The sequence below is a fragment of the Medicago sativa genome, chromosome 4, assembly GCF_051527215.1.
Source record: "Medicago sativa cultivar Bolivia chromosome 4, Bolivia_mono, whole genome shotgun sequence".
Classification (NCBI taxonomy): domain Eukaryota; kingdom Viridiplantae; phylum Streptophyta; class Magnoliopsida; order Fabales; family Fabaceae; genus Medicago; species Medicago sativa.
In genome coordinates, this window is record NC_140752.1 from 89712637 (window position 1) to 89723680 (window position 11044).

At 34.1% G+C, this 11044-nt stretch overlaps 2 protein-coding genes across 2 annotated transcripts; both read right to left on the bottom strand.

Annotated features, from left to right (window-relative positions):
- Positions 1-683: 683 nt before the first annotated feature.
- LOC146933514 (cyclic phosphodiesterase-like) lies at positions 684-2886 on the bottom strand. The gene is made up of 2 exons (XM_085705311.1): positions 2245-2886; positions 684-1111 (listed from the first exon to the last, which is right to left on the bottom strand). Exons 1-2 carry the CDS (start codon positions 2591-2593, stop codon positions 906-908), a joined length of 555 nt encoding a protein of 184 aa, XP_085561437.1. The 5' UTR covers positions 2594-2886; the 3' UTR covers positions 684-905.
- Positions 2887-4097: 1211 nt separating this feature from the next.
- On the bottom strand, positions 4098-8051 carry LOC146933515 (protein NRT1/ PTR FAMILY 4.5-like). The gene is made up of 5 exons (XM_085705312.1): positions 7878-8051; positions 7549-7766; positions 6012-6455; positions 5465-5592; positions 4098-5189 (listed from the first exon to the last, which is right to left on the bottom strand). The coding sequence occupies exons 1-5, from the start codon at positions 7975-7977 to the stop codon at positions 4313-4315; spliced, it is 1767 nt and encodes a 588-aa protein (XP_085561438.1). The 5' UTR covers positions 7978-8051; the 3' UTR covers positions 4098-4312.
- Between the last annotated feature and the right edge of the window lie 2993 nt (positions 8052-11044).

Consider the following 11044-nt stretch of genomic DNA (forward strand, 5'->3'; position numbering starts at 1 on the left):
TCACAATTGAAGTACAATTCTGCAGTCCATTTTACACCACAAATTTCTTTACTACCTTTTCCTTTAAGCCTATATATAATATGTTGATGGGTCCAAATTTAATGACACACAATGATGTGTGCAAAAATTGCTAGGGTCCTCTCAGACCACTCCTTAGTTGGATGACAGAATGGGCAGAAGTTCGATATTGTAATATATCATATGATGCTTTTCTGTAATGTAAAATAAAAATTTCACAAAAGGGGTTAACAAAAGTGTTTTTTTTTTAGAGTAGCAGAAGTGTTTTCTTATTGCACTGTAAAAATATATAATCTGTATTGCGAGTGCCAATCATTTTATACATCGCATTATACTTGGAAGGAAATTTATTTTTTAACGTATATAAGAATAACAGCTCTAGTGTATAATGCAAATCTCTTGGGGCTTTGTGTAGCACCAACACTTTTGTTTTGGTTAAATGTGCGTTCAACGTCCGACATGTGTTGGTGTCTAACACCGACGCATACGGATACAATTACGTTCAATTAACTAATTTTCTCAAATTTATCAGTGTCGATGTGTTAGTGTCATTATCATGTCTATGTTACTGCTCCATAATGGTTGCAGAAATAGTTTATCAAATTGGAGTAATTTCAAATTTTTTAACTGTTTTCCGCGTCATGTCATCTATGGCACATCTCAACTTCTAGTAGTCACATAAAAACATTACTTGGAGTACATTACACACAGTACAAAGACTGAGAATAAAACTACAGAGTACAGAATATAAATAGAACACAAGGCAGTGGCAGAAAACAGACAGTTTATAAGACATACAGACAATATTAGAGGTAAAAAAAGTTTTTATTTATTTATGATGTACACAACACTTGTGAAGTTGTGATGGTATAAGTGGTGTTGGCAAGCTAGTTTGGAGTAAGAGTGCATTCAGCAATTTTCTCCCAAGATTTAAGAGATTTGTCTTCAGTGTCTGTTTTGTATAATGCAAGCTTACTTATCTGAAAGCTCAGGCCACTGAGACTGTCGTCAAGAATATTAGCTCTTTCTTGAGCCTTTTGCTTCTCTTCATCACTCAAATCTCCATACAGAAGGCTCACGTGTGGCATGTAAGCTGCACATTAAAACAATGTACACATTGGTACTTGGCAGCCTATCAAAATACGGGAAATACTTCAGTGACTTAGCTTGTGTGCCATTGGTGCCATTGGGGAGATCTTGGCCGTTGATGTGTGTGGGTCCGCATGGGGATATGTGTGTGATGTGTGTGTGTGTGGTGGAGATGGAATTGGATGGTGACATTGGTGCCATTAATGGCACCAAAGTGGAACCCTCAAAATACACACACACACAGACACTGGTAAAAAGATGAGCCAAAAAGTATAAAAAAAACTCACTCACTGTAGTATTAGTGAGACTCTTTCGTCTACTACAACTCAAAGTTGTATGGTTTTACCCTAATGCTATTGCTACATAATTCATTAACTCTTGTGAACTAAAGATGCTCTTTGATTTTAGAGCACCAAGTCCGCAGAGTCTTCAGAGGTGACTACATCACTTATGGAATATGCAATATATCTATCTTCCTTCATTGGATTAGCTAACACTCCGATAACAATTTATGGTCCAAGAGAAAGTAGATTGAATTGAACTCAAGGGAAACAAATTTAAAAATTACAAAGATGTATCTTCCAAGTGAAGTGACAAGTGTTCGCCATTGGAGTACGAAGTTTTACCTCAGTACTTTTCTTAAACAGATTAACAATAGTAAATACTTTCCTTCAACGAAAGTTTTTTTGATTGATTCACCAGGGTTGCCATATGAATTCAATCGCAATGAAAACTGACTGATTTACTAAAGTGTCGTACCATATTGCGCTTGAATCTGCAACTTGTTCTTTAAGGTAATTTTCTGCTCAAAACCCTTGAGATTTGAAAATCTCATTAGGCCCCAACCCAACTAATCCAAGGATATGAAGGAGGGAAAACTCTCTCGGCATCTATTTGACTACAATACTCTAATTCAAGACTTTGCCCGAAGGGAACCAAACTCTTTGCTACTTGATTATTAAATGTGATCTGAATTAGACGAAAGAGTCTCATTCAGGTATATTGTGATCGGAAAATGAATATATAGAGCGCATGATAACAATCTATTTGATTCCACCCACCCATCAAAATATACGTTTTCTATAAGTCTATTCTATGTAAAAAATGAGTATGAGAGTAAAAGTTATAACAACTTACGAGTTGAATTGTTATAACCGAAATGGGTGCAGCAGTGTGCATTGGTTTCCAGAATCTGAGGGGTGGGATGAAGAAGGAGATAAACACACTGATAAAAGAAGGTGCCGGCGGCAACACGGTCAACGGTGACTTGGAAAGACTTAACACCTTCAGAAGCTGATCGGAGTTTGTTGAGTGCATCGTCTGGGGTTAACTCTATTGCTCCCACGACGGTCATGTGGGGTTCGAACTGGGGTCCACCGAATTCGGATCGGAGGGCGGTCATGAGCTTGGTGAGGCGGTCGCATACGTCTTCCGGTGGGATCGCCCACACCGAATAAACCTCCTTCTTTGTTGTTGATGTTGCCATTCGGAGTATCAATCACCTCTCCTTGTTGTTGTCACAATCACAAGGGTTTTCTTTCCCTTAAAATATGTCAATTGTCCATGTGCCACATGCTCCGCATATTTCCATATTCCCTCTTCGGTCTTCACTCACCCCCACTTACATCAAATTTATATTTTTCTAAGGCTATGTTTGGATTGATGGAGAGTGATGGAATGGAATGGAGTGGGATATATCCACATTCTATTGTTTGGTATTGTGAAAAATAAATGGAATGGAATGTGATGGAACCCATTCCATCCAATACCACTCATTCCCCCAATTTTCCATTCCCTCCAATTTGGGGTGTATCCAATGGAATGGAACACAATAATATTATAATTACTATTTTGTCCCTACTTTTCATTTCCAATTTCATTTGGCACCTCTATCGGAACTGCACATGCGATGCCAAAATAAAAACATATTGATTGAACTGAGTTGAGAATGCAACCTATTTATTTTTTTTGAGGGAGAGAATGCAACCTATTGATGTTTTTTAAATAAGGGGTAAAATTGGAATAAAATTTTTATAACTCATTCCGTTCCATCAACTTTCCAAGCAATGGAATGGAAAATTAGTTCCATTCCATCATAAAGTATCCAAACAATGGAATGGAATTTTTATTCCGTTCCATTCCATTCCCTCCCGTTCCATTCCATTCTGTTCCGCTCCGCTCCGTTAGTTTTAAGTTATCCAAACAGAGCCTAAGAGACTAATCCAAACAAGTCATATCATATCATAATATAATATTATTTCCATAAGTAGTTTCTAAAATATCTAAACAAATGATCTATACCTCTTCATTTAATTTAATTTAATTTAATATATATGAACTTTTTTTTATCATTGAAATCTATACAATTAAACATTTCCTAAAAAATTGTGCACAAACCTTAAACGACGATTATTTTGAGATGGCGGGAGTAGAGAAAAAAAGAATGAGGCGATATATGCAATAAGTTGGTAACGTACAAAATGAGATAAATATGAAAAGGGGTGTTGAATGAGTACATAAAATTTAAAGATATCCATGTATCATCGTTGTAAGTTGAATTTCTGTCGGAAAAAAAATCGTTGTAATTTGAATCTTCAAACCATGAAGAGACATACCTGTCTTTATTCCCTTATTTCGGAAATCTCTCAGCAATGTATTTTTGAATACAAGAATGTAAAACAAAGGTGGATATAAGTGCAAAAACGGAGTCTCAGTGAGCTTAGTTCGGTTGGTAGACGTTGCATTATATATGTAGAGGCTGGGGTTCGAACCCTAGACATCACACATATAAGGTGAATTTCTAACAACTAGACTACTTGACAAAAAAAAGTGCAAAAACAGAAACCAAATATGTAAGAAGCATATTTTAAGGTGAATTACTTGAATGGTTCTATTTTGAAATTTAAAAAATAAAAAATAAAATAAAAAAAGAGGTGCAATAAAGTGAATTGCTTGAATGATTCTATTTAGGAATTAAAAAAAACAAGAGGTGCAATAAAACTTCAAATTAATTTCTTTAAAACAAAAGCCTCTAACTTAACAGACGTACAAGGAAAACAAACGTGCAAACCTCTATTTCTTCACTTACATTTGACAAATAAAGAAAGCATAACATAAGTCATAAATTTTTAACTTACTATTGGTTAATCATATATTCCCTATTGAGAATCCACACCTTTAACAGCAGGACCTTGAGGCCTATTCCCTATTGAGAATCCACACCTTTAACAGCAGGACCTTGAGGCCTATACTTGTACCTCTTTGAAATTACCAAATAGACAAAGAAATTGATCAAGCTGATCAAAGAAAGCAACAAGTAGAAAAGGTTCAAATGGTTTCTGTTAATATTGTTCCCTGCCAACCATCCACCACTTGCAGTAACATTCTTGGTAGCACTATTCACAATTTGCACCATAATGCTGCTTAGAAAATAGCCAAGTGCCATAGAGCTCCAAAGGAAGCATGTTGATGTAGATTTAAGCCCTTTTGGTGCCTCTGAATAGAAAAACTCAAGAAGTCCCACATAGGTAAACATATCAGCTATACCAAACACAAAGTATTGAAAAGAAAGCCAAAATATACTCAAAGGTAATGGTTGAACTCCTGGAACAGCATCAAGCATGTTATTGTCTCTAGCAACATTTTTTCTTTTCACTTCTACGATGGCTGCAATTGCCATCGAGAAGCAGGATAGTATTAGGCCGACACCTATGCGCTGCAGGTGTGTGACTCCGGTTGGTATGCCGGTGAATTTACGAAGAACTGGCACGCAGATTCGGTCATAGACAGGGATGATAATGACTAAGAAACCAATTGGGATGATTGGTAAGGATGGTGGTGGGATGTTGAAATGTTTGGTAATTCTTGTGTCCATTGTAAAGCCTTGTTGGACTGAGAAGGTTTGAAGTTGTGCTAAGCAAAGAGTCATAATGATTGTGCAGCAGAATATTGGAATCATGCTTAGGATTATTTTGGCATTTTCTACTTGTGTAACTCTGCATAGTTTCCATGGATTTGGAATATCTTGTTTTTCAGATTGCAAGTCATCAGATTTTCTTTCAATGGCTGCTTTGTCCAAAAACCTGTGCAACAAGACAATTTTATGATGCAAAAAAATCAAATATCAAACTTGAGCGTTTCTACTCATCACTTTTAGTCGTGCAGTCTGCAGCATCGAGATTTCAGATTGAAAGTGTGTATATTAACTATATAAATTATTCATTTTTTCAAATTATTACTAATATCGACGTGCCAGGGTTAATGCCACATTCGGTGTCAAAGTATTTCATAAGTTTTAGTGCTTAAGCTATGATCAAGTGACATATAGTGTTAGTTTTGGATAGTAGTTGGAGTGAACCTGAAAATGTTTCTATGTGGCAGATACTCTATTTCCACCGCAGCTTCTTTGTCATGTTCAATTTCATATAGTTCTTCAGAGTCTGCAGGAAGGGGCAAATTTCTGTTGCGAATTGCAGCAATATAAACCTGGAAAATGAATAGGAAAGTGAACAACTTGAATAATTCTACATTTCTATTAATTTAATATAAAAGTTTAATATATGTAAATTTGCTTCCATGAGATATTAAAATCAAATATACAATGTCAACTAAAACATTGTTCATCAAAATTATATATGAATGTAACAAAACCATGAAGCTATTTAACAAAACATGGTTCTTCAAATGTGTCAGTTATTTGATTAAATCTCCGTATTATATCTTCTATATATAAAACGATATTAAGTTTTGGTGCAACTTTTTTTCTTCCAATCTAACTATTTTATATATAACTTGTTTTTATTAATTTATTTAATCAAATAACTGAATAATCGCATATAATTTTGTAACTTTAAGGATATACCACCGTGTTAGTGGCTGTTGCACGCTAGTTTAATGTAATATACCTGCAAGATCTCAATAATGCAATTAGTTCTTTGCGCAGCATGAATTCTGTATAGTGGCAATCCAAATGCAAAGATGATCATAGCAAAGACAATAGCAATGGTGGATATTCCAAATCCCCAATCCCATCCTTTGCTGTTTTGTATCCATACATTAAAAGTTAAGCTGACAGAACCACCAATGCAAACAGCAAGTAAGAGAGCATTAAAGAAGCTAGACATTTGTCTTGTTTCTTTGGGATCTTTTTCATCAAACTGGTCAGCACCATGTGCTGGCAGAGAAGCTTTCAAGCCTGCACTACCAAAGGCTAACAAGTATAGACTAATGAAGAGAAAAGCTTCATGGTTGCCATTAATTTTTTCACACACTGCATTTTGGTCAAGTAAGTTGCATATGGCTGGTTTCAGATTAGGGTAATGTGCTTGTACTGTGAGTAACGCTAGTCCCTGCAGCATAGTTCACAATAAGACTCCATTACTTGAAATTTATAGGTTGTAATTAGAGCAAAACATGCAAAGATTTTTCTCATTTAAGGTAGGAGCGTTCATATTCAATCTAATTCAAATCAAAACTGCACACCGATTAAAAAAAAACTGAAAAACCAACTAACTACCTCAACAAACTAAGTAATGTCAAATCACAGTCCCAACTTGCAGATTTCTTCACCAAGCCACTACCACCTAAGACTTTTCATTCCTTCATATCCAAGCTTAACATGCTTGATTTGTACCATGCTAAGCTTGAGGGAGGGTGTTAAAGTACTTATTATACATTAGCACTGCATCAATTAACTTGCTCTGCAAGTTAACTTGCTTCTTAAGCTTCTTACATATTGTAGGCTCATCTTTACTATTGTACACCACGCCTAGAGTAGCTAATCTCTTGTAATAGCTGTTAGTTTGTTAGAAGGTATGTGAGTTAGTTAGAAACTCAAGTTACTATATAAAGCTTCTTTGTAACAAACTCATTCATTGATTCAATAATACAGTTACAATTTTCTCTATCTTCTTCAAGCTTCTGGTTTTCTCTGATTTCACCATGATAATGGTGAACTTCATGATGAATCTATTCACGAATTGATTCCGTGCTTACTTGAATTACAAGTAATTATTCCTAAACATGAATTATCTCACAACAATTAGATCGAACTTGTTAGATTCGTTAGAATTTAATTTTGGTCTGCCCATGCTGCTTTTCCTAGGGTCATGGACTTATTATCTGTTATCCTTGATGGGTTTATACTGTTTCTCGTATGGTAAAGGGGTCGCTATTTGCCACCCTTTGTTCTACTACACGCCACCTCCATGTAAATTAACTTTTCCCCTCAAAATAACATTTTTTTTCCTACCACACGTTATCTATCCAATCATTAATTTAATTAATAACACATAAATCTATCTCTGAAAGTTTTTTTAGCAAAAATCTGTTGTGAAAGTTATTTCCAAATTATTTAACTGTTGGGATAAATATATAGAATGTTGTCAATGAAAGGTGTATATTAGCAATAATAAAATGTGTATATATAATATGAAAACTTACCAAACACTCAAAGAAGCCAGAAATAAGAACGGTTTTATATCTTCCGATCAATGTATCAGCAAGAACGGCGACGACAATGGAGAGCAAGTTACTAACTCCCATGAAATTGGTTACCATGTTAGCTGCATCTGCTAGTTCATAATGCATAATCCCAATGAAGTATGACACAAAGTTCACTGCTAGTGCTAGAGTTGCCATGCTCTCAAAAGCAAACGCCCCTGCACCCCCATACCCTCATATGTTACTATTACTATCAAGGAAAATATATTGTCATAAAATTCTTGGTCTTTTCTTTTGTTGAAAAAGATGAAATTCTTGGTCTTAATTACCTAGGACGAGCAAAGAAACTTTCATTCCCCCATGTTTGTGTCTCACAGCTCTTCTTCCTCTCCAATCAACTTTTCCATCAACTAGCTCTTCTTCCTGCATTCATTGACAATGTCTTACATATTGAATGATTAAGTAGCATGTAAGAAATTAACACCAGTACAAAAAGTTGAATTAGCAACGGAAAAATATGAAATTCATTTCTAATTACTTTGTCTTTTAAGTGTTCGAAACGACAAAATTAGAAACCAATTATATATTTGTCTGTCTCTAATTTTTGTTGATGATTCAACTTTTTCTAATAGTTTAACTCAAGAATGTACATAAACAACGAAGAGTACCATTTTTCTTGAGAAAACTCTTTTATTAGCCAAATCAAAAGAAAGAGAGGAACAAACAAGTAAACTACAATGCCAATATGAAAACTAATCTTTGCCCTCCCTATATATATATATATATATATATATATATATATATATATATATATATATATATATATATACACTTTTTCTCAACTATATATATATCTTCCATTAATATATTTTTGGTTATATATATAAAATAACATGTAATGTGGAGGCATAGTGCACTGTTATTGTTCCATAGAAAAATCAAGCATATATGGAATTTGCCGACTTTATAAGAGAAGATTCGGAGCATCAGTAGAATGAGTACGTACATGTGTACCAAGTGGCTGTATCCCATGAGTTTTTTTTGTTGTCATTTTTTCCAAATAAGCCACTTATATGATTAAATACCACTTATATTGTAATTCTATGATTTATTCTTAAAAGTAAGTTTGATATAAAAATGATGTAAAATTTTCAACTCAACACATGGTGTGTGTTCTGGTTTCACGGCAGGGGTCGTGGCCCAAAATTGATTTCATACACATGAAATTGGCTACTAAAATTTAGACATGTTTTGATGAGGTCAATTGAAAATAAATTTATCTTTAAACTGATTTTAACTTAATAATAAAATTTGCAGTTTTCGATCCCAATCATAATTTCTACATTTAATTTTATTATTCAACAAACTATTACGGAATGTAAAAAACTGCACGTTACTTTTAATTATAAGATCAATTCATTTCACGGCATAACCAAACACACATACATTTCTTTTCTTTTCTTCTCGTAATCATGATTAACATGAGACAAAATCATCATGGATTCAGATTGTAAGATGTTTTATTAAATATTAGCATATGAAGTTTTCTTTGTACATTACTCCAGCGAGAAAAAATCTTGGGGATAGTCCAACTGCATACTGGCCAACACTTGAGTGTATAACTGTCTCTTAAACTGAAACAACCAGGGCTAAAATATCGTATACTGAAACATCTTGTAAGCAATAAAATATTGGGAATGTGCTAAATAATATTAGTTAGTAGAAGCCATAAATTAAAATTTAAGTGTTCAGTTCTGAGTGTCACAAAGAAAAGACAAATTCTGTTTTTTTTTTTTTTAAAGAAAAAAGAGAAAATCTGTTGTAACGTTTTATATATACACATAAAAAAAATTACAATACTACAGATAGATATATGACATATCATTCTTCAAAAAAAAAAAAAAAAAGATATATGACATATCAGGTTCACAACATATACTTACTATAATATAAATAAATTTCGATGATGACGATGATAGGAATAATTTGGTAGTCCTTTCAAAAAAAAAGGAATAATTTGGTAGTAGAAGTCCACTTGTTGCTTTTTTTGAGGGAAGTCCACTTGTTGCTAGCTTCTACACTTAGAAAAGAATTTTTATTTTTTTGGAAACACTTATAAAAGAATGTTAACTGGCAATGCAGCGTCTCTAATTCCAATCAATTAAAATCAAAATTATCAATTATCAATCAAACTCAAGCTATTTACGCATTTTTATCTCTTTACCTTGACAATTTTATCTTTATTTTATCATTTTCTTAGTTCAGCAGCTAAACCACCACCACCACCCCCCCCCCCCCCCCCCCCCCAAAAAAAAAAAAAAATACACCGTACTTAACTTAGTCGAGGAACATAGTTCATTCTTCAGTGTAATCGCTTGAAGAAAGTAAATAACAGTTGAAAAAACATCAACCAATACCTCTGCTAAATCTCTCGACAACAATTTTAAAGAAAGTAGTGTGAAGTTTTATTGTGCCTCATAGTCATGCCATCATACATGCACGTTTGAATTCTCTTTTTGTAATTCTTTTCACCTTTTAAAAAAAATCATAATTTAATACAAAAAGTAAAATGAAATATCATTACATTTTACAAAGTGAATCCATCTTCGCAGTCATTCTACTCCTTCCGGTCTCAAATATAAGAAAAGATTCCTTTTTTAGGTTCATTAAATAATTAATGTATCTGCTTTACAATGTAGACCACATACATTAACTACTCAATGAATCTAAAAAAGGAATATTTTCTTATATTTGAGACCGGAGGGAGTACTAGAATATCTATAGGCAAACCATATACGACAAGAGACATGTAGCGAGAACCTGAGACAAAGATAAAGGTTTGTTGTTTTTTTCTGAGTTTTATAACTTCTAAAACCAAAAGGACGAGATGTGAGAGGTCTGTTAACTTCCTTTTAGGGTCTTTTCGATTGAAATTGTTAGACCCAACATGTTTTGGGCTTTTTCCATGGAATTATACTGAACTCGTAAACTCGCACATCAGACTCGCGAGTCTACCCGAGTTTGCCGAGAGTCTGAGAGAGTTTACCATGACATTGAGTCTGAGTGCGAGTTTACGAGTTGACATGTGAGTTTAATAACCATGACTTCGGTAGAGCATTAAGTAAGGTGGTTTTTGGGGTTTTAGCTATTGAACTAAGAAATGCAAAAAGGTAAAAAGATAAAAATGTGTAAATTGCTTGAGTTTGATTGTTTTTATGTGTCATGCAATCGTACGAGATGAGTATTTATATGTAAAACATTTTATATTGATCAAACGACATGACGTACAACACTTAGCACTGCTCACTATATGTGTAGTAGTGTGTTTGTTTTCCCTCGTTGAGGGGTAAGTAGTGCCCCACGTTCAGCTGATAGTTTTCCAATGTGCGAAGCCTCCTTTGAAACGTGCCTGTGTTCTTATCACTCTTTTTGGTTAGTGAACCCAACAACATAGAACATGAGTTGGTTGTCTCAATGTCTAGTTCTATAAAGCTTT

Bases quoted from the DNA above. Each gene is read 5' to 3' on its own strand.
- LOC146933514 (XM_085705311.1), bottom strand. From the start codon at position 2,593: ATGGCAACATCAACAACAAAGAAGGAGGTTTATTCGGTGTGGGCGATC. The intron at 1,112-2,244 runs GTAAGTTGTTAT...TTTAATGTGCAG, and splicing joins CGGTTATAACAATTCAACTC to CTTACATGCCACACGTGAGC.
- LOC146933515 (XM_085705312.1), bottom strand. From the start codon at position 7,977: ATGCAGGAAGAAGAGCTAGTTGATGGAAAAGTTGATTGGAGAGGAAGA. The intron at 6,456-7,548 runs GTAAGTTTTCAT...ACTATGCTGCAG, and splicing joins CTGGCTTCTTTGAGTGTTTG to GGACTAGCGTTACTCACAGT. The intron at 5,190-5,464 runs GTTCACTCCAAC...CTTGTTGCACAG, and splicing joins CCACATAGAAACATTTTCAG to GTTTTTGGACAAAGCAGCCA.